This window comes from Camellia sinensis, chromosome 7 (assembly GCF_055761805.1).
Source record: "Camellia sinensis isolate YWXY chromosome 7, ASM5576180v1, whole genome shotgun sequence".
NCBI classification, from domain to species: domain Eukaryota; kingdom Viridiplantae; phylum Streptophyta; class Magnoliopsida; order Ericales; family Theaceae; genus Camellia; species Camellia sinensis.
This window is the reverse complement of record NC_138967.1, coordinates 143,399,734-143,422,469: the sequence shown is the minus strand read 5'-3', so window position 1 is coordinate 143,422,469 and position 22,736 is coordinate 143,399,734. Positions and strand designations below refer to the sequence as shown.

General features: G+C 33.0%; 1 protein-coding gene across 2 annotated transcripts; it reads right to left on the bottom strand.

Annotated features, from left to right (window-relative positions):
• Positions 1–11,823: 11,823 nt before the first annotated feature.
• LOC114313785 (F-box protein At3g07870) lies at positions 11,824–19,320 on the bottom strand. Of its 2 annotated transcripts, none has more exons than XM_082877166.1 (2): positions 18,025–19,320; positions 11,824–12,196 (listed from the first exon to the last, which is right to left on the bottom strand). In XM_082877166.1, the coding sequence occupies exon 1, from the start codon at positions 19,216–19,218 to the stop codon at positions 18,040–18,042; it is 1,179 nt and encodes a 392-aa protein (XP_082733292.1). In that variant the 5' UTR covers positions 19,219–19,320; the 3' UTR covers positions 11,824–12,196; positions 18,025–18,039. The 2 variants fall into 2 exon arrangements, with proteins under 2 accessions (XP_082733292.1, XP_082733291.1); XM_082877165.1 differs by lacking the exon at positions 11,824–12,196 and adding an exon at positions 17,300–17,754 and having other exon boundaries at positions 18,025–19,299.
• Positions 19,321–22,736: the final 3,416 nt, after the last annotated feature.

The window sequence follows — 22,736 nt, the reverse complement described above, 5'->3', positions numbered from 1 at the left end:
AACAAACTTCACTTTTATAAGCCAGAGGATAAAGCCATGTAAAACGACTAAAATCATCCACAAACGACACATAAATCTGTAAGAAGAATTAGAATGAGAAAAAGGGCCCTAAACATTAGTGTGGATTAAAGCCAGAGGAGCATTTACAATAGAATTAGAAGCATGAAATGGTAACCTATGAAATTTTCTAACAAAACAATCATTACAAGAATGAAAATCTTTATTTATGGAAATATGCAAATGATTGCTTAGAATATGAAATTTAAGAGTTGATGGATGGCCAAGTCTCTGGTGCCAAGGGAATCAGATTCAGTAGTTGGAGAGTGATGACAGGAATGAGAAGGAGATGATGAATGATGCAAAAAATGATAAAGACCATGAGTATGAACACCTCTGTGTAGAATAGCCTTGGTGTGATTGTCCTGAATAAAAAAGGAATTACCATCAAACGTTACAGAACAATTATTATCTGTAGCCAATTTCTGAACTGAAAGAAGACTAGAAGAATTAGATGGGCCATGTAAGACATGCTTTAAGTGAAAAGAATGATGAGAAGTGGGTAAGATACCTTGACCAGTATGCTGGATATGAAGAGAAGAACTATCACCAATGGTTACCTGATCAATACTAGTATAAGGCTGATAAGAGTTCACCTGATGAAGATCATGTGTAATGTGATCAGTTGCTGTAGGATCCAAGAACCATGGGGCGGAAACTTGAGAGGAGGTATCTTCTGAAAGTGTAGCAACATAGGCCTTAGGCGGATAAGGCAATGAAGAAGAAAATGGATTTGAAGTAGATGGAGGAGAAAAATGAAAATTTGTATCAAGCCTATGCCAACATTCAAACATAGAGTGATTAGGCTTGCCACATATTTGACAAATAATGTCAAAATTGGACTTGTGAAATTGAGATCTGCAAAATTGGAAGAAGATCTGCCACGAGAGGATCTATTTCCTCTGTAACCTCTAGAATCATATTGAGAGTAACCTCTACCAGATTGATACGTAGTAAAACCTTTAAAAGAGGATGAAGTTGAATCCTTCATAGTAGCATATGCAACTGTTAACTCTGAAGATTATTGAAGCACGCTTTCAACATGAATGGCTTCGGAGCATAATAAAGAAGAAAGAGCCTCCATAGAAATAGGCTCAGGTCTAGCCCTAATAGCTGTCTTGAGAGGATTATACTCATCAAGACGTCCAGTTAAAGTAATGAGCAAATTGTCTTCATCATCAATTGTGGATGATGCTATATGCAATTGATCAACCAAATCCTTGATTCGACTGAGATATGTTTCCATGGATTCAGATTTCTCAGAAACTGAACTCAGCTTAATCTTCAATTGATGAATGTGAGACCTGGATATAAAGATGTAAATCTCTTGTCCAAGGAATTCCATACCTCCGAACTAGTTCTGCAATGAAGAATAGAGGTGAAACGTGTAGAAGATAGCGTAGCTATGAGACAACTCAAAAGATGAGCATCGATTGTTTTCCACATAATTGAATCTAGATTCGGAACCTGAATACCTGATGAATCTTGTATCATAGGGCTAGGACACTCATACGATCTATCAAGAAATTTCAGTAGATCAGTAGTATGAAGAATGTTCTGGAGTTGGTTTTTCCAAATTATGAAGTTTGTACAATCAAGTTTGACTGTAACAAATGAGTTAAGATTTGAGATCAACATGCTCAAGTTTGCAGGTACGGAAGGCGATGAGAAAGACGAAGAAGCCTTTATTGTTGAAGAAACCATATCAGATTGCTCGTTGGAGCTTAACTTTGCTTTGATACCATGAAGACGAATTGAGTCAGAAAGATATTATCATTTCTTTATTATCATTTACATCACTACTGATATTTATATATATCAGTTGTATTTACAAAGATAACTATCTAACTACTTGTCTAACTAACTAATAGAATCTTGTTACAAGAGAAGTATTCCAGTACATTGCAGAAACATGATACTTATGCTATACTTAATCTCTTCTTTGCGGCCTGTAGCATGACTTCCTTATCATTCCTTATCAAGATGAACCAAATCTTTCAATTGAAAACAAGAATAAACTATATATTACCATGCTAAGCATATACAAAACTTAACGTAGGTACCTTGGGTATTTCCCATTATAGATCATATCTTTCACTGCAAAGTCTTTACTCCAAGACTCCTTAACCCCATAATCCTTTGTTACCCATATTGCAACCTCATTTTTGACAGTAGAAACATCACATAGAGAGAGGCAACATTGTAGCACTCCAACATGCACATAATGTGAGAATTCTTTATCAGGGCAATCAAATTCAGAAGGCTTGAGAATAGCCCGAAATTGTTCACTCCTGAAGTCAAAATGACAAATAAAGTTTGGACAAGAACAACGAAAAGGAAGCCAATGAAGAGAACCAATGATGAATGCATCAAGGAGTCATTGACAATACAACAAAAAGGAAGCCAATGACGAGCACCATTGAGGACTGCGTCAAAGAAGTCATTGACAATGATGTAAGGGATTTTTTCAATGCTTCTCCATGACCCTTCTCCAAGCGTGTATATCTCTTCCTCGTTGTAGTCTCCATTAGCTTGTAGGCCGGTCATAGGGTCCAAGACCTTTGGGTGCACCGACCATACCACTTCGAATTGGTTAGTCATCGGACTAAAACCAAAAGCAACAAAAACACAAGTATAGTCTATGGGAATTAAGCTATTGGGGGATTTTGGAAGGGTAATGTACTCACCCAAAATGGGATTGCATGCATAAATGGGATCGTTGGTAGAGGGTTAGACAAACAAAGCAAGCCATTGCAAGAGTTGACTAGGTTAAATGCGATACGTGGATTCTTTGGGAGGTTGATTTTGGGTACCAATTTTATTGAGGTGTTGCGAGGATGGGCCTACCACAGGTTCCTTCTTTGATAATTTGAACCGTTCAATGTGTAGAACTCGTCGAGTACTATATGACTGTAAAAAATCACGTTAATCAGATATAGATAGCTATTTCATCGGATCAAATTTTTATCAACCGTTTATTTTTTCACCATCCATTTTGTTTTATACAAAACTGATTTGATCACGTAGTTATCAATATCCAATCAACGTGATTTTTTACAAACATGTAGTACTCGACGAGTTCTACACATTAAACGGTTCAGATTATCAAAATGGGATCTTTGATGAGCCCTCACAGGCCTAACCGCACCCTCCAGTCCCATCACGGACTGAAGGGAAGCCAAACTCACAAATTCAATCATCCAGAGTTCGAAGTAGGGCTACGAGAAAAAAATCGTAAACGGATTGCTTTTCTAGTTTTTGGTTTAATTTTTAAATTAACTTTTGAATTACAAAATCAAAAAATATGTTTGGTTCATCATTTTTTTTAATTGTTTCAAAATTATTTTTTCTCTCTCCTCTCTTTTTTTTTCACATCAATCAATCATTTTTTCTTTCTTCTCTCTCTTCTCTTTTTCTCTCATGTTCTACACATCAATCAATCAATCAATTTTTCTCTCACATCCATTTATTCAACTAAAAAAATTTACAAATCATTTCAAAATTATTTTCAAAACTCATAACCAAAGAAATTTTCAACTGCATTTAGTTTAGTTTTAAAATTATGATTTAACTGTAGAGTTGTGTTTTAAGTGTGGAATTGTGAGTTGAGTTTTAAATAGAATTTCGAGTTGTATTTTGAGTTATGAGTTTTCGAATTTTGAGTTGTATTTTGAAATTTTTTAGATTTATTTTTTAAAATATTAAAAAATATATAAGAAAATTTTATTTTTTTAATTTAAATATATAATTTTTATTTATATATTTTTAAATATTTTATTTTATTTTTTAAATATTTTAATTTTAATATTTTAAACTCAAAACACAACTCCAAACTCTAATCGTAACCAAACACCTAACTCAAAACTTAATTCAAAAACTATTTTCAAAACCCATAACCAAGTACATAACTCGAAACGCCACACTGCTTTCAAAACTCCACACTTAAATCGTAACCAAACACATAAAAAAATTAAAATATTTAAAAGTATATTTATAAAATAAAATAAAATATTTAAAATAAAATTATATATTTAAAATAAAAAAATAAATATTTTAATATTTAAAATATTAAAAAAAATACAGTACACAAATGTATGAAATATAGTGCACATTAAACTAAATAAATAAATATTTACCCTAAAAAATAAAATTAAGAAATTTTTTAAATATTTAAATATTAAAAAAAAAACTCAAAATACAACTCAAAATTCTTTTCAAAACTCATAACTAAACAAATTTTCTTTTTTCAAAACTAAACTTATAGCTCAAAACATGACTCCACACTTCAATCGTGATTCTAAAATTAATTTAAAAAACAAAATAAAAAGTAATTTTTTTGAATTTTTTTTAAATAGAGTTTTGAAAAGAGTTTGCATTGGAATTTTGAAAAGAATTTTGAATTGAGTTTTAAGTTGTATGTTTGGTTATGAGTTTTGAAAACAATTTTTGAATTGAGTTTTGAGTAGTTTTAAGTTGTGTGTTTGGTTATGAGTTTTGAAAAGAGTTTTGAAATTTTTTTATTGGAATCAAAATTCCAAAAGAGAACCAAACACATCCTTCAATTTTCAAAACTCTTTTCAAATACTTATCTTTTAAAATACAAATCAAATCTCAAAACTGTTTTTAAAAATTAAACCAAACGGAGCCTCGATTTTCTCAATATATGATTAGGTTTTGATTTTTAAAATAGGTGAAGAGGAAATATCATTTTTCCCCCTCAAATTTTTACGCGTTTTCCAATTTGACTCCCAGATTTCGTATAATATCAATTTGTGTTTCAAACTTTTGAAATTTTGATAAATTTGGCCTCTACCATCACATTCCATCTACAATCAAACGAAACTTATTGATGTGAAACCAAATTTCATTTAGAATTTCATTTTATCCCCAAACTATACCTTAAAAATCAATTAGCCCCTAAATATTAAAAAAAATATTTAATATTTAATTTCTATCTCAAAAATAAAAAATTTAAATTTTAAATAAAAATTGAGTATTAGTCATGTTGAATATTATTTAGATAGTAATTGAATTTTAAATTTTTTTTCCCACTCAATTTTGAAATTATTATTAGTCGATTAATTCTATTTAAATTAATTTGGGAGATACACTAGTTACAATGCCACGTGTACACACATAGAGTAGCCAAAAAAAATTCGATTCAATAATTTTTTTCAAAATTGACTCGAGATAATTTGAGAATTATGAAGTGCATGCACAGCTATGAGCACTGGTACTGGTACGATATGAGTACGTCGATATGATAAAATCCAAAAAAAGTAGGGCACAGATAAGGTTTGATACGTTTGTAAAAAAAAATATTTATTTTTAATTTGAGTTAATACAAAAATTGATTAAATGATTTAATTTGTTAAAATCCAACATGCAATTGACATTTAATGCCAATTTTATGTTAATTAACTTAATTTTGGATTTTAAATATAATTTGGGAGTAAAATGAAGCTCCAAATGAAATTTCGTACCACGTTAACAAATTTCGTTTGATTGTAGATGGAATGTGAGAGTAGAGGCCAAATTGATCAAAATTTTAAAAGTTTGGGAGACAAATTGATATTATATGAAGTTTGGGGGCCAAATTGAAAAATGCATAAATGTTTGGGAGGCAAAATGATATTAATATGTTGTGTTGAACAATTCAAGAGGAATATCTAAATACATTGGTAGAGTGTTTTTTAATTTTATTTTATCAAATCCATGTGATTTTATATTATATTATTCATTATCTAAATTCAAAAGGAACATCTAATATATTATGGTAGAGGTTTTTATCAAATCCATGTGATTTTAAATTTTATAATTAACTGTGCAAACATTAGCTCCAACGATAAAATTTCACATCAATGTTAATTCAAACAATAAAATAATACAATGTGTTCAGTTTCTGAAATTGAGTATTTTGTGTTTCATATTTTTTATTTTTAGTGAATAATTTTAAAATTTTAAGTAATTTTTTTTACTTTTTTAGATGTACTTTACTTAGATGTATCTAAATAGTAAAATATTTGTGAAAAAATATTTTAAAAAATTAATAAATACACAAAAATACAAAACAAAAAATGTATTGCATTTTTGTATTTTTTTGTATTTTTAGTATTTAGTGAATTTTTTTTAAAAAAAATCATAAATATTATACTTTTTCAGTGTATTTATATTAGGTGTGTCTAAAAATTTAAAACAAAATTGCTTAAAATATTAAAAAAAAAATCAATGAAAGCAAAAAAGTAAAATTTTCTGAAAAGTGAATTCTGAAAACTGAAAACAAAGAGAGTGATAACTATTTCAAATCAATGAAAGTGCAAATGAAAACTGTGGCCCAGAACACAACATTCACTTCAGGATACATCTCACTTGCATGCTATTGATTTACAATTAAATTTTCTCATTTTTTATACTATACTATAATTCTCCCCATGTTCTACTTACATCATCTACAATAACATGTCATTGAATCCAAAGAAGTAAACCTTCAATTCACAAAACTTCTGCAAACCAATACCCAAAAACCAAAAGTTCAAGGTCTTAAAAAATTCTTGCTTGTGCTGACACAATAAAGAACTAGAACCAAAAGAGAAACTTCACCATATTTTTCAAAATTTTATCACTAAAAGCCTTATTTTTTACTTTTTGGGATGATTTTTTAGCGACTATTCTCACGACGATAGAAATTGGTCCCTAAATGTCTTTTGCAACAAAATTTTCACTTTTAGAGACTAAAAAATTTAGTCTCTAAAACTCTTATATGTTGTAGTGATAACTACACCCAAAAGCCAACTTTCACTCTATGAAGTACCACTACGATCCATCAGCCTTCCTCCAAGAAAAAAAAGGGTTTGGTTCCTTTCCAATGCTTTAGCCTCTGTACATCCGGTAAACCTAAAATAAATTTATGGTGAAAGTCTTTAATTTAGAGGCAAGATTTACTATTAAAAAAAATAGGAGACAAATTAGTTAGTATATTTTGATCCTATAATAGTTATATTTTATTTAAATTAATGGAGAGAGAAAATAAATAAATAAATAACAAAAGATAATGATCTAGAGCCTTTTGTTTAGATATATATATATATATATATAGGAACCCTTGGTTGCCTAATACAATATATAGCAGCAATAGCAGCCACAGGAGAGAGAGGTTGAGAGAAAAGAAGGGGGGGGGGAAATGTTGCAAACAATGAAGGATTTTTGGGTGTGTAGCAGGTCTTTATCTTTCTTTTTTCTTTTGTTTTTGTTCTTTATCCTTATTCTATTATTATTTAATTCATTGATGGAGAGATTGCAGGTGTATGTATGTTTTGTATATACATACTATTAAAAAATATGAGAAGCTAAATTCATATGTAAAGAATGGGTGTAATTCTTTATTTGAAAATTCTGTACAAAATCGCAGACTTTAGAAATTTAGAAACCATATTAAACGAATGAATTTTAAACTAAGATTTTTACAGAAATCTAATTACATATTGAATTTCATACCAGAATTTTCTTATAATTTTTGGAGTCAAAATCTATATAAACTGATGCGTTCAAATCTGTCCAGAAAACTAGTATAAAACAGTAACTTTGGAAGTGTCATTCTCTTTGGGTATAAATCCAAAAATTATCAAATCAGCGTCATTAGAACCGGTTACGAGTCTAGTTTCTTACATTTTTTTCCTTGCATTGATTGCTCGGGTATACTAAGAGAACTATTAATTTCTTTAAAGCGTTGTAGAAAGTAACTTGTTTGGATATAATTAATTGTAAATAATTATTTTGATAAGCAAATCAAGTAAAATCAATTGGGTTTGAAACTTGGGATATATTAGTTGATATCTGGAGGGTTTTGGAATTTTTCTAACAACATGGAGTGGGTTTTTAATTTTCAAATTTAGCGAATGGATTGGGACAACTTGTTTAAAATTTTGTTTTATCTTAAAGTTACTTTTAATTAGGTTTCGATCTGAACTAAGGTCTTGGGTAATTTTAGACCTTGAATAACATGAACTTAGGTATTATTTAATAGAAACGGTGAGTTGGGTTGAGCAGTGACAGTGTGATTTAGCTTGGGATTACTTAGTTTCTTATTCTTTTTAGTATTTTTGAGTTACTAATGACATGTAGTTTTCGTACTTGGTTTAAGGCACTAGTTAAACTTTCCTATTTGGTTTGAGGATTATATTATACTGTGTTCAGGTAAGTAGTTGCATGCTACAAGTTTTTTTTATAAATGTTCCCCTACCCTGAATTATTAGAAAATTGAATTGTTGTTTCAGGACTAAACTGTTTTGATAAATTATTATATTATCAATGGAATTAAATTATTTCTGAGATATGTATAAACTTGGCATACTGTAAACTATTTGTTATGGTCTCATGTTTATAATAGTGAACTACTGTGTTTTGCGAAACTGAATTGTATTGATTATTAGGATCATCTGTATATAAAAGTCCAGGGAAATTATTCCACTGTGTGTAGTGACTCTGGCCACTAAGGAACATATCTGGATTAGGCTGTGATGACTCTAGTGCTCAACGATTGTAAGGAAAAGATCCGGACGAGGCTAGGTGACTTTCAATCGTATCGTCTTACAAAAAAGGCCTGGGTTGTCACCCCGAGAATGACTCTTGTTTCGATATTGGATCCAACGAGCTTGCCTTAGGAACTTTGTGGCGTGTTACTTGTTATTCTTGGCACCAAGAAAATTATTGATGATCATGTTGTAATATGTTTTAAGTGGAGAATGTCATTTGTTACGTTCTTGAGACATGAGTATTTTAACTGTTGAACTGTGCAACCTTCTTTTTGAAACAGATTGTCTTTATCAAAACTGCATGTCAATTTAGTTTCTGTGATATATATTTTATTTTGGAATTGAACCCTATTTTTCAAAACTGTATTTACTATCCATACTTCTACTCATTGAGCTATTAGCTAACTTAATTGTTTATCATTTCCAAGTGATAGAAGGACTTAGAATGGACTCATGGCATAACGGGGGCTCAATCACATGGACCTCTTGGACATTCATATATATATTTTTTATTGAGGTTCAATTAAGATTATTCTGTTATGTGGGCTGTTTATATCTCATTAGTTTGGATGATATTGATTAGGGTTGGTTTTGCCATTTACACTTGTGACTTGTAACTAGATTGGGTTTTAATTTATTTATTTCTGGACTATTGTTACATTTATTTTTTGTGATATTGGGCTCATGTTTGGACTTACATGTGCCTTGGGCTAAGTCCCTGTGGGTCACGACCGATCATGCGTGATTTGGGGTGTGACAGCTTGGTGCTGATAGCAAGCCCCAACACTTACTAGTTGAAGCTGATAGCAAGCACCAAGGATGTTAGTATACCACGATGACCCCTTGAAGATGGAAACAGGGTAGCCCAAAAGCAAGGGCCTCATTTTCATATATCCTGGTTAAAGATCTATCTTGGTTGCATAGGCAGGACCAAGAAAGCCTCCTTAGACTTGGTACAAGTCATAACCCTTGCAGTGGTCCGCGCCCTAAGAAGCTGGGGAGTTTGTGGTTAGGTGGCTAAAGGTGAAAGAGTCACTGAAGTAGAGACTAGTATGGCTATAATAGGTCATAAGTCCTACGAGTACATGTTTTGGGCAAATCGAGCTGAAAAGGCAAGTGTCGCGGTAACTAGGACACCTCTTGCTGAGGTTCGTGCCAAAAAGGTATATGCTGAGGCTCGTGCCAAATAGATAGTACAGTAACACTCGTTGAGGTTTTATACCAAACAAATAGTACATGTCAAAAGACACATGTCTATGAAGGCTTAGTGGTTCAGGATGGAATATCCTACAACACATGTCACAGCACTGTTTGGCCACTTGGTATATTCTGGTATCAAGGAAAGCCTATAAATAGGACCCAATTCCCAAGGTTCAAGAGAGAATGTTTTGGGGATTAGGAGGATACGCTGCCCATTTGATTGCATTGCCATTTCCTTGTCAATGCATGGTTCAATCCTAATTCTTAAAATAGGTGAATCATACTTCACAATTTGGTCCATGATTTTATAGTCATGATCCAAGTTTGAAACAAACAGGACTGTTTAGATATATATACTCAAATATCTTATTAGTATCTTATACATTTGTATAATTTGTTATTTACGATAGACAATCAAATATCTTAGTGGTATCTTGTATAAATTCGTAAGTTTTTAACTCTTTGTTTACAAATGTATTCTTGAATAATAGTAAAACTACTTCCAAACAATTATTTAAATAAATTTATTTGTAAAATAATAATATATTTCTTGATCTTTAAACATGCTGTGAATAATGAAAAAATTCATGAAAATTGTAGTTTCAACCCAAATCGAATTGTGTTTTCATGCTTTGGTTTGATTTGGTTCTAAAATTTTCATTATTTGATTTAGTTACGAATTTTATAGAATTGTAAATAATGATTTGATCTTAATTTGCTTCAAAACCAAACTAATTCACGCTCAACCCTACCATGAGATTTGTGTGCTAGGATTAAGTGGAATTAAAAATTTATTTATTTATTTATTCATTTGTATGAATTTTTATTTTTTAAGCTTAAATTATCTATTGAAACAACAATTGAATGTGTTTTGGTTTACATTGCGCATTTAAATTACCATTACAAAATTTTAAGAGTAAATTACACTCATCTCCCCTACAATTTGAAAATTTTACAATTAGTCCTACATTTTTAACATAATTACACCAATCTCTTTGAAGGTTTTAATTTATATAATACTCGAATCTTTTCCTCAAAAAAAAAAAAATAGCACTCGAATCTTTTTCATCAACAATTTACAAGTCATATAATTGTTTGGTTTTGGTTTCCAAAAACCACTTTTCAATGAATTTTTTTTAATATTTTAAGTATTTTTTAAAATTTTTAGACGCACCTAACATAAATACACTAAAAAGTATAATATTTGTAAAAAAAATTTAAAAAATTCACTAAATACCAACAACAACAACAATAACAACAAAAATACACACACAAAAATTCAATACATTTTTTATATTTTTGTGTATTTATTAATTTTTTAAAATATTTTTCACAAATATTTTTACTATTTAGATACATCTAAGTAATGTGAATCCAAAAAAGTAAAAAAATTATTTAAAATTTTAAAAATATTCACTGCAAACAAAAAAAAAACACAAAAAACGAAAAACTCAATTTCAAAAAATTGAATTCAAAAAACTAAAACCAAACACATTTATTATTTATCTATTTACCTACCATTTGCATTAATTTGATGATTTTAATTTTATTAAAAGGATATTAGTGTAATTATATCAAACTAGTAAGGCTAACTATTTTTTTGTCAAACCATAAGGGAGGAGAGTGTAATTCACCCAAATTTTATTGTATATTGCAAACAATCACATGACTTGGGGTTCAAAACTGGAGAAATAATATGAATTACTAATGCGTTGTGCTGAACAATTCAAAAGGAATATCTAAATCCATTGGTAGAGTTTTTTTTTCAAATTTTATTTCATCAAATCCATGTGATTTTATATTATTCATTATCTAAATTCAAAAGGAACATCTAAATATATTATGGTAGAGGTTTTTATCAAATCCATGTGATTTTAAATTTTATAATTCACTGTGCAAACATTAGCTCCAACAATAAAATTTCACAACATCAATGTTAATTCAAACAATAAAATAATAATTATTTGCAGATCAATGAAAGTGCAAATGAAAACTGTGACCCAGAACACAACATTCACTTGAGCATACATCTCACTTGCATGCTATTGATTTACAATTAATTTTTCTCATTTTTTACACTTTACTATAATTCTCAATATGTTCTACTTACATCATCTACAATAACATGTCATTGAATCCAAAGAAGTAAAACTCCTGCAAAACAATACCCAAAAACCAAAAGTTCAAGGTCTCAAATAATTCTTGCTTGTGCTGACACAATAAAGAACTAGAACGAAAAAAGAAACTTCACCATATTTTTCAAAAATAGCAACAAGGTAGGTTTAGCCAACAAAATAGCTCCTGCATAACTACACCCAAAAGCAAACTTTCACTCGCTGAAGGACTACTACGATCCGTCAGTCTTCCTCCAAGAAAAAGGGTTTGGTTCCTTTCCAACGCTTTAGCCTCTGCACATCCGGTTCATTAAATTATAAGTTAGACAGTAGCGTACTCTAATCAAAACCAGTTTGGATCTTTCAAATGAAATTTGTCATAAATTTTTTGGAAGATTAGTTTGTCAGATTTTCCACAATTGGCCCCAGTCTAGACGCGATCCTATATTAATGATAAGAGTAGTTACTCCATTACTTGGCACAAGGTTATTTTTCAGCAAAAAATGTACCAAAAAAGGGAACGTGATACATTTACACACGAGCACAAATTAGGAATTGATGAGTGTATATACAGAAGAAATGCACACCAATCTATATTCATACTAGTGGCATCAGAGAGATTACTGGTCTACCTGTAGAGATGAATTATATAACTGCTACAGAGTTTTACCTAAACAACATACACCATTTGGATTTTCCACACGAATGTCACAATAATGAATAATGACCTCAAATCTTTGCCATAGCATTGAGCATGGATAAATCAATTTAAGTATGACATGATTGTTACAGGAAAGTAACTGTCAGTACTGAATACTAATAAATCTAATGAACTTGCACCACAGCAGCATACAGCTAAATTTATTTCCAAACAGCTACACAAGTGTAATATCTTCACAATATGACCAATCTTGCCAGTGGGTTGACATTCATAACGATGATCCTATGAATACTTTGTGGTCCGTGATAATGGTTTCAGGTGAATTTCATTCTACCCAAAACACTATACTTTTATAGAGAGCCCAGAGCATATATTGCAGTCGACACCAGCCCAAACACCTCTAATATCACGTATGCCACGGATGTCTAGTGATTTTTTCTTGCTCTTTATTTATTTATTTAACTCTTCTTTTTTCTGTTCTTTTCTTTTCGGCTTCTTTTTTTTCTTTCTTTCTTTTTTTTAAGAAAATGAACTTAACAATTAGACTTCATCTGACTGAAAACAGCAGCAGCCAAACTTGAGCGTGAGCGAACCCTTAAAGAGGAATGTGAATCTCCATGCTTTGCTTTTTTTTTGTCTTGGGTCAAGAGAATTGAAGGGACTCTGCAAGAGAGCTTATGTTCGCACCAACTGCATGAACTTTTATGAGGAGCCATGAAAAAGGCTGGATATAATGATTGAGAAATCAGGTTGTTTTCGCCAATCAGATTGGATAAACAGCTTCAAAACTCCAAGCTGAAGTTTCAGAAATCAGAGGGGATGAAACAAGAAGACTCAAACCTATTCTATCCACCCTCAATCCTAATATTTCTCACTACCACACCAAGGGTTGTGATTGTAACTCCAAGTATAAAGGATCCATCACTATCATTATGAATCCCCCGAGGGATGTTGGTCCAAACGTAGAAGGCACAGGGGACCTCTGGCTCTTCCCCTTTCGAAGATTGGCAGGGGCAGGAGGCAGTTTCCAAACTCTAATAATGCCTGAGGGTTTTGATAACAGTCTTCTGGGGAAACACAGAATCCCTCAAATTGAAAATCATTGATTTATGACATGGTGGTAAGGAGGAAAAAGAGTTATAGAACAAGAAGCCACATCAAGGAAAATGCTGAAGGCAAAGGAGAGCTAGTTTTTTCATTATTATTAAAATACCTCAATAATATTGGTTGAAAGATAGAATAATGCAAAAGGTCCTGTTCGCGTATTCTATTCCATAGCATATGCCACTCCTCGACATTAATTATCACTCGAACTTCCCTAATAGGTATACCACAATACTAGGTAGTCAAAATTTCAAGTTAAAGTAAAACGCACTTGGCAGACGAAAGCTATGAGGCAAATATAGACGAAGTATTTGTGAAGCCATACCGATCACAAGCTCTTCTTCTACCCAAACCAAACCTGCTGCCTTCCAATCAAGTATATTTCATTGTGAAGAACAAGAAGATGGTAGGCAGCTCCAGGCTCTTCCAAACTTAAATCCTTTTTTACATAATGTGTTCTTCCAAAAAACAAAAACAACCCCAAAAGCAGCTATTACGTATTTGGGTATAGATACAAGGGAGGATAAAAACACAAACATTTGGACTGGACTTGCAAAGGTTAAAACACTTAACAATAAGCAAGAATCTGACTTGGCCTTTTTTTGTCACACACTGGCAATGCGGAAGCCTTGACAAACATATGCAAATGTGTGTGGCGCTAGTTAACTCTCTTCACTAGCCCGCCAATAATGCTCAAAAGGTTTGCAAAGACAAGCAAACACAATATTAATTAAGTTGTTGAGCTACAAGATTGGAGACAAGCCACAAAATAGCAATCAACAAGCTAAAATTAAAGTAAGCAACAATTGAAAGACTTTGCACAATTTAAAGGCGAAATGAACTTTTCATTACTCAAAAGAAGGCATTACAATAGTTGAACAATGCAACAAAAGTGCTACAAAAGTTGCCTTACCATGAGCTAGGTTGGGGTACATTAAAGGCACAAGTGGTCTGGTTCAACACTTAGGTACCCTGTCACGACCCGAACCCGCCCCCATGGTTTAAGGACGTAACCGGCCAGTAATCCTAAGATCACCTACGGCCTCAAACCAAAACAGACTTAACACATCAGAGTAAAGGGGACCAAAGGGAAGCCAAATTTAAAACTTTGTCCATAGAGCTGTGCTTACATGGCACATCAAAACAAACCATACATATGTACGTTAATAACTCACAACAAAAAGTGTAATGACATAAGATTCTATACAGACAGGATCATCCAAACTAAGTCAACCCATGAAAACTATACACAGACGTATTCAAAACTTCGCCGACCTGACAAAATGTAAATATATAACAAAAGGGCGAAGACGGGTCTCGTGCGTGAGACACAAGGGCTGACTCTCTCAAAACCTTAGTTGCTCCATACAGACTTCACTGAGGCTGGGTCTGGACTTCTCTTGGCTCACCTACAAACACATGAATGAGCGTGAGCGAAAGCCCAGTGAATAATATCAAATCAAATACAGGAGTTACATAACAATGTAGAACAACGTGTTCCAAATTGCCTTAGGACCAATTCCTATTTCTATTTAACAGATATATAACCATACGAAATTCAAATCAAGTGACTGTAGTTCCAAACATTCTGGCCTTTGGCCCATTCAGATTTCCATTCATGTCAAAACGGCCTTCGGCCCGTTCATTTACGTCAAAATGGCCTTCGGCCCATTCATTTCTATCAAAATGGCCTTCGGCCCATTCGTTTACGTCAAAACGGCCTTCGGCCCATACATTCATGTCAAAACGACCTTAGGTCCATTCATATATGTCAAAACGGCCTTCGGTCCACTCATTTCTATCAAAACAACCTTCGGTCCATTCATATATGTCAAAACGGCCTTCGGCCCACTCATTCATGTCAAAACGACCTTCGGTCCACTCATTTCTATCAGAACGACCTTTGGTCCATTTATGTTTATCAGAACGACCTTTGGTCCATTTGTTTACGTCAAAACGACCTTAGGTCCATTTATTCATATCGAAACGACCTTTGGTCCATTCATCTCTATCAAAACGACCTCTGGTCCATTCATTTCTATCAAAATGACCTTAGGTCCAATTACTTTCATGTCAGACTTTTGCCCACAATCCCAATCAGCAATTCCAGCAATTCATAAAGCTTATGAGGGAATAGACAATTGGACATTCACAATTATTCGAATATCGATATTACTCACAGTGATCGGCTTGTGGATTCGCCCTGGAGCTTGACCCTACACGTTTCATGAACACAAAAGGGTCATTAACAGTTCAATCCGTTTTTTAATTCACATATTCCTCTTTAGGCTTTATTATTATCTCATTAACTCATTTACAATGCTTAACATATGCCTAAGAGTGCTTGCAACTGAAAGAGAACGGAAAACAGAACACAAAATGCAAAAACAGAATTTCAGAAAATAGGGTCCCCGCTCGAGCGTGGACTTCTCCGCTCGAGCGGACCCTTAGGTCTGCAAAAGTACTGGTTGCCTTCAATTCCAGCTCGAGCGTGAGCTCGGCCGCTCGAGCGTACTGCCTGTCTACATAGCTCCCCGCTCGAGCGGGAACCATGTCTGCAGAAAATGCTGGGAGCTCGATTTCTCCGCTCGAGCGACACTTCATCCGCTCGAGCGGACATCGAAAATCTGGGTTTTCCAGATTGAGTTCTTGAGCTTCATCTCGACATTCAAAGGCTCTAAATGCATGATTTCGGTCCAAACTTCACATAATCATGTATTAACATGGTACAAACATAGAATTACAACATATTGAAGCTCAATTTCATAGTTTATCTACATGCATGGCTCATTTTTCCACCAACTCATTACCAATGTAGCCATTTCATGCATTCAAAGCTTCTACTTCCATGGATTGTACATGCATGTGATGAATTAGCCACATTCTCAACTTGGATAACCCAAATGGTGATCAAAACAGGAGTTTCAACCAAAACTCTACATGAATCATGCACTTTAAGCTTATACATGCTATTTCAAAACATTTCCTTACATGCATGCATATATCAAGCTTTAATCCAACAAAACCCATTCAATTTCATCATACTCAGTTAAATTCATGTTCTTTATTCTTATTCAACTCTGAATTTACAAAATTACTCACCAAAGAGCTTTAATCTTCTCAACTATGGTTAATTCTTGAGCTAGCCTTCAAGACTCCAAAGCTTCAAGAGCAAACTTAGATGATTTCCCCCTTTCTCTCTCAATTTCGGGTCTCTCACTCTCTCTAGAGAGTTTAATCAGCCAAAGCCACATAAGGGAAGGAATTGAGGGTGTAGTGCCCTTTTACATCAAACCCCACTATTCCAAAATAATAATAATAAACAATTGGGCACTAAATTATCAATTTAATCAACTTAATCTGACCCGAATCAATTTCTAATTAAATTTCACCGTAGGCTCTAAAAATTATGCCAATCACAACGGCGTAATCAATTTCGGGTTCTGTGGCCGATAAGGCCTCCAATTTAATTTCCGAAGCGGTAGAATCAAACAGATATTCCTACGGTGAACAGATAGAAATTCAAAACCACATATTTTCACATAATGGCATACAAAACCATGCTAAACACATAACCATAAACAAATTAAAGACCAATTAGCATAATACAGAACAGGGATGTCACATACCCCCTCCTTAATATAGCTTGTTAAGCCTTTTCCTAGCTAGCAAAAGGAAACATCCAGTATGTTTGAAGAGTCATAATGAATTTTTTAAAATTCTACCAAAAGAGAAAAATTACAACTCTTGGTCCCAAAACACCTTTAATACTAAGGTATTTACATAAAAATTTACAAGGCAAAAAGATTACATTTGACCCTCTAAAAGTTGGCCTAAAATTGCTACTTGGTGGCTAGGTTGCTTCATGGCATGTCTTGGACTATCTTGCACTAAGCCATGGGTCTTTGCTTGCACTTGCACCAACAACTTCTTAGGCATGTCTTTGGCTCTCCAAAAAGCACAAATGTGTGTGGCATCAAGGTGTTGACCCTTGGATGGGCGCACCTTCACACCTTTCCTTGAACCCTAATGCCTATTGTCTCTATTTGCAGAAATTGCCCCTGGACTCTAAATTCAAAACTCCATCCTAACAAATTTTGTGACAGCGCATTTGTGAAAGTACATAACACAAATGAGTTTGGTCAAGACTAAACTTCAACAAAGCCAAAATGCCAAACAACAGAAATATATAGTGGACACACTTGACATACAGCAAATTATTAGCAAGTATAACATATACAAGACTTCAATGGCAGATACTAAAAACTCATAATGATGCATAACGATTTCAATTTCAAAAATTTACTTTCACGAAACCAAAAAAAAAAAAAACACAAATACAAATACAAATATGTACCTGCATTGGCGACTGTTAACACACGAAAGAAAATTTCTCTCTTTTGGCAACATCCCTGAGGGAAACAAAACTCGGAACATGAGCAGTCCCATAAAATTCTGATTTAATCCCATAAGTATTTAGCTTCTTAAATTTACCCAACTTAGGATTATACATCTTGAGAGCATCCTTGTTAACAAGCATCAAGATTTCACCACTCTTTAGAATCATGATTGGCTCATAACAGTCAAAATTTCCTCTCTTACCAATCCCATCTTCAATAACCAACTCTTTGCTCCATGATTCCTTAATCCCATAATCTTTCATTAACCATATAGAGATACGAAGAGGACTAGAAAAATCACAAATGGAGAGACTACCTCGTAGCACACCCACACGAATATGATCCGAAAACTCCTTACGCAGACCAAACTCAGGAGGTTCAGGAACAACCCGAAATTCCTCGCTATCAAAATCAAAACATCGAATGAAATCAGGACTATCACACGTAAAATTAAGCCAATGAAGAGCTCCATTCACGAAAGAATTGAACGAACGATTCGTCAAATAATAAGGAACACTACCTAAGTTTCTCCACAACCCACCAATTGTGTAAATCATAGCTTTTGGATCATCACGATAAGTCTTTAACTCAGTAATGGGGTTGATTGACTCGACAACCCGTTCGATAAAAAACCGTATAACCTTGTATTGATTAGTCCTGAGACTAAACCCAAAAGCAGTAACAGTGGGAACACTGTAATGTCCATCATAGGTTGCATATGGTAAGGTAATGTACTCGCCCAGAATCGGATTACACACATAAATCACAGAAATGTGGCACAAACAGAGCAACCCATTACAAGAATTCACAATTTCTTGACCCGCATATGGGATGTTGATTTCAGAAGTGAGCTTGAGATGGGCTTCGCGGGGATGGGTTTTGTGGAGGATTTGGAGGTCGTACAAGCGGAGTTGTCTGGATGCTCTGAAGATGGGTTTGATCAAGAGGCTGATGGGTGATCTTGAGAGGTGGAGTTTAGCGAAGTGTGGGTCTGAGATTGAAGAAAACCATTCTTTGCAAACGAGTTGGCAATGGAAGAGGGATTTGATGGGGAGTCTGGAGAGGATTTCGAGGATGACTTGGATTGGAACTTGTTCTGGGATGGACTGTTTGTTCTTCTTCTTCTTCGATATGATACTCTGCTTCATCATTTTTTTTTTTTTGTCAAGATTGCAAGGATTTGAAAGGAGTGATCGATCTCTACAATGGTATTGATAGCAATGTGCTTAAGATGTGATGTTAATCAAGGGTTTGGGAGGTTGGTTTGGGAGGGAACTGGAACAAAAAAGTCCCGCCAGAATATTGGGTAAAAACCATAAATCCAAAAAAAAATTCACTAAAAAAAAACGGAGTACATTTTTTAGGGGAAATTCTAATATAACCCCTTTAAAAAATGTATGACATATATCTTCTTATGTGATTTTTTCTTTTGAATGTTCAATTTTCTTCTTTAGTTATAATATTATTTTAATTATAATTCATAAATTTTTTAATTATGCTTTAAGTTGTGTTTAGTTATAATTTAAAAAATTAAAATTATGTTATTTTTCTTTTTAATTATAAAATGTATATGGTACACATCTTTTTAAGAGAATTATATTGACATGGGTTAGTCAAAAAATATTTACAAGAAATTAAAAAATATTATAAATATTTATAATTTTTTTATTAATTTGTAATTTTCTTTCGCTGTTATTACTATCAGGTAATTCTCTCAATTTTTTACTTATGTCTCATTTGCCGACTCACTGTTTTAATTTAAAAGTCAAAAAATATTAAAAAAATTAAAAAGCCAACAACATATAAAAAAAAGTCAAAGATTTCATTTTTTCTTTATTTTTTGTACATTCTTTCATAAAAACCTAAAAAGTTATTCCTATCATCCTAATTTTTTTCACCTCATATTTTAACCAAAAAATTAAAAAATTATTAAAATAACATGTTCCTAAACAAGGCCTTATTATTGGTTTTAGTGATTTTTTTTTTTTTTTTACATTTTTGGCTGGTCTAATAGAGTATATTTTAAAAGTCAAAAGTTTTTTTTTTTTTTATTTAAAAGACAACCAAAAAATCACTAAAAAATTACATTAGGTTTTGAGTTTCAAAAAGCCTTAGCCCCCGTTTGGCATGTTAGAGTATCTCTAATAGTATTTATTATAATACCATTGTCATTGTTATAATTTGGCAGTGAGTAATAATAATTTGTTAAATCATAGCAATGGTGCTCGAATGGTACATATGTTATTTTGGCAATTTTAACCAATTTTCCCTCTAAGTTCGTAGATGTTGTTTGGATATAAGTTTTTAGTAATTTTTTTTTTGTTTAATTTTTGTCTTTTGTGACATTTTTTTAACTGTTTGCAAAAATATATATATATATATATATATTTACATTATACCCGACTAGATAAATATAAAAAAATGAAAAAGAAATTGAAAAATTGAAAATATATATATATAATTCACCCTACCAAAAAACAAACCACTACAAATAAATAAATAAATAAAATGTAATTCACCCTCACCGTTAACGGCTGAGATCTACTTCTAGAATCATCTTCCCCTCTCTTCCCAAGTCGCTTTCTCTCTCTCTTTCACTCCCACCCCCCTGTTTCTCTTTTCTCTTCAACTTTCTCTTATTCTTTCTCTCACTCATCACCAATTACCGATCACCGACTCCCACCTCTCTGTTTCTCTTTCTCTTCAGCTTTCTCTCACTTTTTCTCTCATTCATCACCGATCCTCATCATCTCTCTGATGATGAACCCCCCCTCTCTCTCTCTCTCTCTTTCCCTTCAAATCTTAAATCGTTTGAGAAACCCGAAACCCATGAAATCGAAAATGAAGACGAAGATGATGAGGCACAAACAAACCCTAAATCATCCATGCCCCTTTATCCCCTCATCGGATCTATCATTCTAATGAAGATCAGTCCAACGAAACCCTCTATTGATCAGTCCATCTCTCTCTCACAATCTGGGCATCTCTCGCTTCTTGGTGTTCGACGATCCCTCCAGGTTTTTCTTTCTTTATTTATTCTTAATATTTTTTTCTATAGCCATTTTGTATTGGTGAAATTTGTTGAAATTTGTTTCAAAGTTATAAATTGGTGAGATTTGTGTTTGGAAAAGGCACAAATTGGTGAATTTGGTGATTTTTTTTTTTTTTTGACACACCTTGAAGTAACAAATTGGTGAATTCTTTTTTTTTTTTTTTAAATGCTGAATTTTGTTTTTTTTAAAAAAAAAAAAAAAAAACTTCAAACATTTTTGGGAGGTTTTTCTAGAAAATGCCCAACTGAAAGGGAAGGAGTGAAGGAAGAAAGCAGTTGGTTTTTGGGTGACTTGGCAAATTTGGTAACTGCTATAGCATGCCATTGGAGAAGCCATTTTTGCCCAAGCTACCATATTATGGCTTTGGCAACTATTTTAGCAATGCATTGGAGATGCTCGTAGGTTGGGGGACTTTTTGCTAAAATAGTCACACTAAAAAAGCAAAAAAATCAATAAGATAAAATATCACATTCAAACCATAATCGTTTTACTTTTTTTCTCACAAAAGTCAAAAAGCCCAACCCAAACGAGATTTAGCCGTAGGCTAAAATAGTCAAAAAACCAACCCACTTCTCAAACGAAGTCTTATAATCTATAAATTTAACTAGAAATTTAATGTGTGATTTAGATGTAATTCTTGTATTGTAGAATTCATGAAAAATTCTACTACACACACCTCATATCATATATACTCTTAAGTTATACTATTTTTTTTTTTAGTTATAACTAATTTTCTTCTTATTATGACCTTATTTTAGTTATGACTCATGAGATCATTAGTTATGTCTCATGTATTGTTTAGTTATAACTTTTTATTTTTATTTTTTAATTATGACTCTAAAAATATGAAATTATGTCATTTTATTATTTAGTTGTAAGGTACATATGGTACACACCATTTGAGAGGTGTGCACCATAATCTTTTTGAAAACTCATACATAAAGTGAATATCAATCATCTTCATTCTTCTTCTTTTTCTTTTTTTGAGTATTTTGAGTTTGTTTTGCAAAATTGGCAAACCTTAATGTTAGGTTTTATTTCTTGGCAATCTCGTTTGACAAAACTCCTTTGAGTTGTAATTTTATTCGCATTTTTATTTCAGTGAGGCTATGAGTTGTTAGATGCAAATCCAACCCGAATCGAGCCTTTCAAAGAAGTTTGTGACACAAATACTTTCAAGATTGCCACTTCGCTGATTATTACGGGAGTTGAGCTGCCCGGTCAGCTCGCGACCGAAGCAAAATGCAAAAATGCATTCAAAATTGCCAAAGTTGCCTTTTTCAGTTTTCCAGTTTTGGCCTCCCCGCTCGAGCGGGGAAAGTGATGCTCGAGCGGGGATTGGACCCTCTCAGCATTTCTGTCAAGCCTGCAAATATACTAGATGGTGTGATTCGACGCTCGAGCGTAGAAACTGACGCTCGAGCGTGGAGCCTATATGAAATCACAAAATTTGAAGTCTCCGCTCGAGTGGGAAGTCCCACCCTCGAGCGGACCGTGCGAACACAGTTTTCCGGATTTCAATTAGGATTGAGTTTTCTTCCAAATCTAGGATTACTTTTGGTTTTCTATAAGTAGTTGGTTTTCTCCCAAAACTAGACCACTCCACAATTCCTCCA